This window comes from Galeopterus variegatus, unplaced genomic scaffold, assembly GCF_000696425.1.
Source record: "Galeopterus variegatus unplaced genomic scaffold, G_variegatus-3.0.2 Scaffold13849, whole genome shotgun sequence".
Taxonomy (NCBI): domain Eukaryota; kingdom Metazoa; phylum Chordata; class Mammalia; order Dermoptera; family Cynocephalidae; genus Galeopterus; species Galeopterus variegatus.
The window spans coordinates 1-5,940 of NW_007739960.1; the positions used below are offsets into that span (position 1 = coordinate 1).

The following is a 5,940-nucleotide window of genomic DNA, read 5'->3' on the forward strand; positions in this document are numbered from 1 at the left end:
CACCTGCCCAGTCAGGACTCTTAAGTGCCTCTCCTTCTTGCTCTGATTTCTCTGCCTGGGAAGAATCCTGTCCTGTCTGACAGTCCATCTTCTGCCCATTGCTGCTGTGCCCCAGCCCCCTGGTGCAGGGAGAGAAGGCCCTGGACTTCAGTAAGACCTGTCGCAGAGGCGGTCTCCCTCCCTGCTGCTGTTCTTTCTCAGCACACTTCCCCTTCCCACTGCCCAGGGGCCATGGAGCTAATAAATGCAGGGACATGAGCTCCATACCGCAGGAAGCCAGCCTGGCTCCTTGCACATCCCAGGTACAACTTCCACCAGCTGTTTCCCAAACACCCACCAAGGCCGCAAGGACGGAATAGGCAAGGGAGTGTGGATGAATTGATACAGGCCTTCCCCACTATGAGAACAGCAGCCCAATGGGCATATTTGGGATGACTGCCAATTTGGGAGGAAGAGACAGCCAAGCCCCCTATGCTTCAAAGGAGCAGGACCCCATTTTCCTGCACATCATTACCACTCCCCCACCCACTGCACTCCAGCCGCAGGGCCTTTGCACATGCTGTTTCTTCCTTCAATGTTCTTCCCTCCCCTCATTCACCTGTTAATGCCTACACAAATGTCACTTCCTCAAGGAAGTCTTTCCTGACCCTAGTTAAGATCAGGTACCTTGCGGTATGATCTTACAGCTCCCTGATCTCTCCATCAGAGCAAGTAATACTTAATGTAAAGATTAATTTCTTAGTATTAATGTCAGACTTTCGCAGGAGACTGTAAACTCCATGAGGGCAAGACTTGCCATTGTGTGAGTTACCATTGTGTCCTCAGAGTCATGTGCCTAGTACATAGTAGGTATTTAACAAACATTCATTGAATGAATGAATGAATGGTTGGATTAATTTTGTGCCTCTCCTACTGTCCAGTGGCACCCACAAACTCTGCCAGGCCCCAGACACTGATTGGCCAGGCTGCGGGGCTGCCCCATGCCTAGCAGTGTCCCAGAATAAGACAATCCAGGGCCTTCCCACCTGACTTCTGTTACCACGTCAGGAGTCAGGATTCAGCATTGGAAAGAGAATCACAGAGTGGCCTTGGGATATGTGAGGGGAACAAACCACACAACCTAGAGGATGGAGAGCCACCAGCATCATGCACAAACCTGCACACGCACACACATACACACTCATATATGTGCAGGTAAATGTGTATATCATATGTATACACATATCTGAATGCATGTAGTTGCATTATGTATCTGCACATGTGCGTATGTACACACACATGTGTGTATATTGTATACACATACCCCTGAGTGAGCATAGTTGCAAACACATGTATATGCGCAAGCACACAAAAGCATGCCTGCACACCCCCCCCACAAGCACACCTCACATGCCCACAAATACACATGTGTGGGTGCACACGCACCCCTGCACAGCCCTCCCCTGTGTGGTCACCCCTCAGAGGCCGGGCTCCTGATGACATTCACCCTGCATTCTCCCTCCTTCCAGGAAGCCTTTTCTTTTCTTTTCTTTTCTTTTTTTTGTGGCTGGCCAGTATGGGGATCCAAACCCGTGATCTTGGTGTTACAAAGCTGTGCCCAGGAAGCCTTTCCTAATGAAGACAACTCTGGGCTGTCTTGGGACTCCTGCTTCCCTGAACAAAGTGCTCAAATCTCCGTGACCGAGTCTCCACCTCAATGAAAAAGCTCACATAGCTCTGACCCCTGAATGGCTTGGGACCCAGAGAGGTGGAAATTTGCCCGGTGGTGCCAGAGGTTCGTGAGGGTCCAGAGTGTCACCCAAGGACACATGCCTGGAGCAACTCTGTGGCCTGTCCCCTGGGTACTGCAGACTACTTTCCATCTCCTCTCTACCCTTAGCTCTGAACACTGCTGAAAGGACAAGTCTCAGTGTTCCAACACAGAAGTTTCTGGATGGGCAGCCCCGTGGTTAAGAGCTTGTGGCTTGGGATGGGGAATCTTAGTAGTAATCCCCGTTCAGTTACTTACTAGTCCTGAGTCCCTGAGCAAGTTACTTAAACTCCTGAGCCTCAGTTTCCTTATCTGTAAAGTGAGAATGACAACATCTACCTAACATGTTGAAAGTAATGCACATAAAGAACATGGTTACAGTTAGTACTTAATAATGACAGCTGTTATAGCAGTAGTAGTAGCAGCCGTAGTAGAAATAGTAATAGTTGTATCAGTCCTCAGAGGTCATCTCAGCCATCCCCTGCCACTAAGCACGAGTGCCCCAGGCACTAAGTCTGGAAGCGACCACAGACGCGTGTTAATCTCTCTTCTCTGTTTTACCACTGAGTTGCTAAGAAAGAAGCAGCTTCTGCCCCACTCACTCAAGTCCACCAGAGCAGAGCTGGGGCACAAGGTCAAGGCTTTGAACTCTAGGTCCCCACTCTTTCCCCTCCACCAGTAGAAACTCATTTTGCTGTAACTGGGGGCTCTAAGGCCCCAGAAACCTGGGCTGGGGGAGCCCAGAGAGCAGGGGGGTGCGGTCTGCCCTCCCCGCTCCAGCCGGATGCCCAGGCCGGTGGCGACAGCCCCTCCTATTCCAGCTTCCCCACCCCACTGTTAAACTGCTACCTTCCCGCAGGACAGGTGACCAGCCACAGAAGCAGGGCCACGCTGGGGAGGGCGGCAGGAGAGGCCCTCACAGCAGGCTCTGCTCCAGCCTTCAGTGTAAATTAAAACATTTTCCTTTTCTTCATAATTTTTTTCTTGACACAACTGCCCATGAAACATTTTAATAACATCCCAGAAAAGGTCAGAGAGAAGGAATTTCACAGTCCCTGAGCAGGCAGCTGTAACTTCAGCCCCTCTTGTGGCAAAGGAGGTGGAGAGATCGGGCTGACCCCGGCTCCGAGTGGAGAATGGCAGGGTGGGGGGAGGCGGGGCAGGGCGGTGTGGGTGCTGAGGCCGGGAAACTTTCTCTGGAAGCACCCTGGGGAGATGCGGAGATGATGGGGCGGGGCGGGGTGGGGATCATCCAGGATGTGTTTACATCCTTTTTACAGCAACCTGGGGAGATAGCATGCCCATTGTGCAGGTGAGGAAATGATGGCTCAGAGTGACGCAGACAGACCAGCAGGCAGCAAAGGCAGGGAGACCAGGGCCCACACTGTCTCCCTGCAGGTCCTGAACTCCTGAAGACACACAGTCCTGCTGTGAGAGCTTATTGTTGGGTGAAACAGCCTCTCTATCTTCAGAGTTCCACAAACCCAGGGAGTGGGGTGTTGAGCAGAAGGTGGGTAAGGCTTGGACAAAGGCACCCAGGGACTGGAGCTGGCTGGATCTGTCATCCCTGGGCAGATCCACAGCAGACACAGAGGAGGCTGAGCTCCATCTGCCAAATATGTGGAGGGGGCCTGGGAGAGGGACCAGAGGTGGGTCAGGTGGGTACGTAGCAGGTACAGGGTCTGCTCCAGCTCTGGATAAAACCTGGTCCATGGGGCTTGGCTCACATCCACCAGAACCTGCTCACCAGTCCAGCCCCAGACTGGATCGGGCCCGACACACCTGTCCTTGGTGCCACCAGCCAAGGGATGTCCCTTGTCATGCTTCACAACTTATCCCTGCTCTGTAGGTTCCCCCCATCCCTTCCCTGGGGCCATGGGAACTTTGGACTGCAAAGTGAGAAACTCTGTCCCCAGCAAGAATGCCAGGAAGGAATGCCCTGGTACCCACCAAGCCTGGACCTATCACTAGGATTCTCTGCCATATGGTCCCAGACCTGTGGGGGATGGGGCCTCCACCCACCGTGAGGCCCCTGAAGCACAGGCTACTCTATGCCCTTCACCCTGACATTCAAAGGTGGGTGGTGGGATGAAGACTCTCTTTGAGTCTAGAAGGCCAGAGCCTCTGGCACTTGCTCTCTGGCTGGGCCCAAGAGGCTAGAGGATGGTCCAGGGAGCCTCTAGTACCTTGTGACTTATTGCAGGGAGCACCTTGGTGAAAGCTGGGGGAGCCACAGGCTGGGGAGGCAGGGGGTGGAGAAAACAGATGCAGCAGACTTTATTGTTTGCATCCAACGGTCTGTTGGAAATATTGATAACTGTCAGATGGGAAGGGCCTGGGGGCCCAGTGCAGTTTCATACCATCTGTCTGTAGAGTAAACACACTTTGCAGCGAGGCCTGATATCAGCAGGCAGTGTCTCTTCTTGGTGTGGGGATGCAGCAAGAAATGGAAGCAAGGACCCGGGGCCTCCAGTGGGCAGGGAGGGGGCAGCAGTGAGTTCCACTGCATGCATTTATTGAGCACCTACTATGGGCAAGACCCCAAGCTTGTGTAGCAATATCTACCACTTTGATCTGTTCAGCATCCAATCCCCTTTCTTCTTATAATAGAAGTCCTATCCCCATTTTCAGCCTATATAATTTGAATGGGGCCAACCCCAACCCCTGGCTCTACTAGGGGAAGTATAACCCATCCCTGGCATATCAGAATCCCCATGATTGGTTTCAAGATGGCCCAACAAGCTGGGTCAAGGAGAATCAGCTCTGGGACTTTTGCTGGAAGAACTGAAAAGAATTTTTTTCCTTGCTAGAACTGATAAATTGGTAAGAAGTAAGCCTAGAAAGGCTGGGCCTCTCTCTGTCAATACAAAAAGGCAGAGCCCGGTGCTGGAGACCAACTCCTGCTCAATTGAGTGCCTGGATGCAGCCATGCCTGAAATCACTTATACTTTGAGTTACATGAACTGATCCTTTTTGCTTGAACCAACTTAAGGGTTTCTGTCCCTTACAACCAAGAATATGAACTAATACAGATGGACACTTGGAGGGGCACCTTGTCAAAGGGCAAGTCCCAGCCAAGGGCAGCTGGGCGTGCCCAAGCACCCTCAAGGAGCTCATTCTTCCTTAGTGCCAGTGCTTGCATAGGGAGGGTGGCCCTCCTCAGAGATGGCTGGCACCTGTCCCACCAATTAGAGAAGACTTCCTGGGCTCCCGGCCCTCAGGCTCAGTCCCTCTCAGGGAAAAGGCAGAAAACCAAAGTGTGCTTGGCCCAATCTCATCCTACCCCAGGCTGGCCTCTTTTCCATGTTGCAGCCCCAGCCAAGGGAACTTCATCATACAGAGTCCAGAAGCTTTAATACACCAACAAACACAGCCTCTGGAGGCTTGGGGGCACCCCATTCCCTGACTGCCCAGATCCTTGGAATACCTCTGGCTGCCTCACCATGGTCTGCCCTCAAGAGCTCAGTGGCCCTGCAGGACAGTGGGGACTTACCAGGACTGTCAGCACAGAGGTCCCCACAGTGACGTTCTCGTACAGGCTGACGTTGTACAGTGGCTGGCTGAAGATGGGCCTGTTGTCATTCTCGTTGATGAGAGTGATCTTCACTTTGGCATAGCCCACATGGTCAGGCACACTCTCATTGGCAAAGAGCTGGGTGTGCAGAGTGGGGGCCTGGGTAAGCTCCCACATGTTCCCAGAGCCCTCATCCCCTCAAGTCTGCCTTGGGTGTTTGCCAGTCCCACCCCACAGCACCTGTTCAAGTCCTTGCCCATCCCAGCTGTGTGGAGGGAGGGGCCAATGGGCTGGGCTGGCAGGAGACAGGCAGCTCCCGATGGGGCTTCTGAGGCTGGGATAGGGCCCCGTAAAGTTCCACTCAATTCCTGGGCATATCCTCGTCCTCCTTGAAAAGGGGAGGCTGTCCAGCCTCTGCCATCTCTCAGTGGGCTTCTCTGAGTCAGATCCACAAGGGAAAATGGGGGGAGGTGGGAGGTGGGATTTTAGGTGTTGCCCTCCCAACTTCCTGCCCTGAAACTGCCCCACTTGGCCCATGGGGATGGCGAGGGGCCGTTCGTCAAAGTCGTAGCGGTCCACGGTCTCATAGTCCAGGGGGATGGCCACACGGATCCAAATGTCCGCTTTCCCTTGGACGGAGGTGGGGGAGATGATGAAGTGGTGGGAGTTGTTCCCC

At 53.3% G+C, this 5,940-nt stretch overlaps 1 protein-coding gene across 1 annotated transcript; it reads right to left on the reverse strand.

Annotated features, from left to right (window-relative positions):
- Positions 1–5,204: 5,204 nt before the first annotated feature.
- On the reverse strand, positions 5,205–5,929 carry LOC103581747 (cadherin EGF LAG seven-pass G-type receptor 3-like). The gene is made up of 2 exons (XM_008563505.1): positions 5,505–5,929; positions 5,205–5,402 (listed from the first exon to the last, which is right to left on the reverse strand). The coding sequence occupies exons 1-2, from the start codon at positions 5,799–5,801 to the stop codon at positions 5,205–5,207; spliced, it is 495 nt and encodes a 164-aa protein (XP_008561727.1). The 5' UTR covers positions 5,802–5,929.
- Positions 5,930–5,940: the final 11 nt, after the last annotated feature.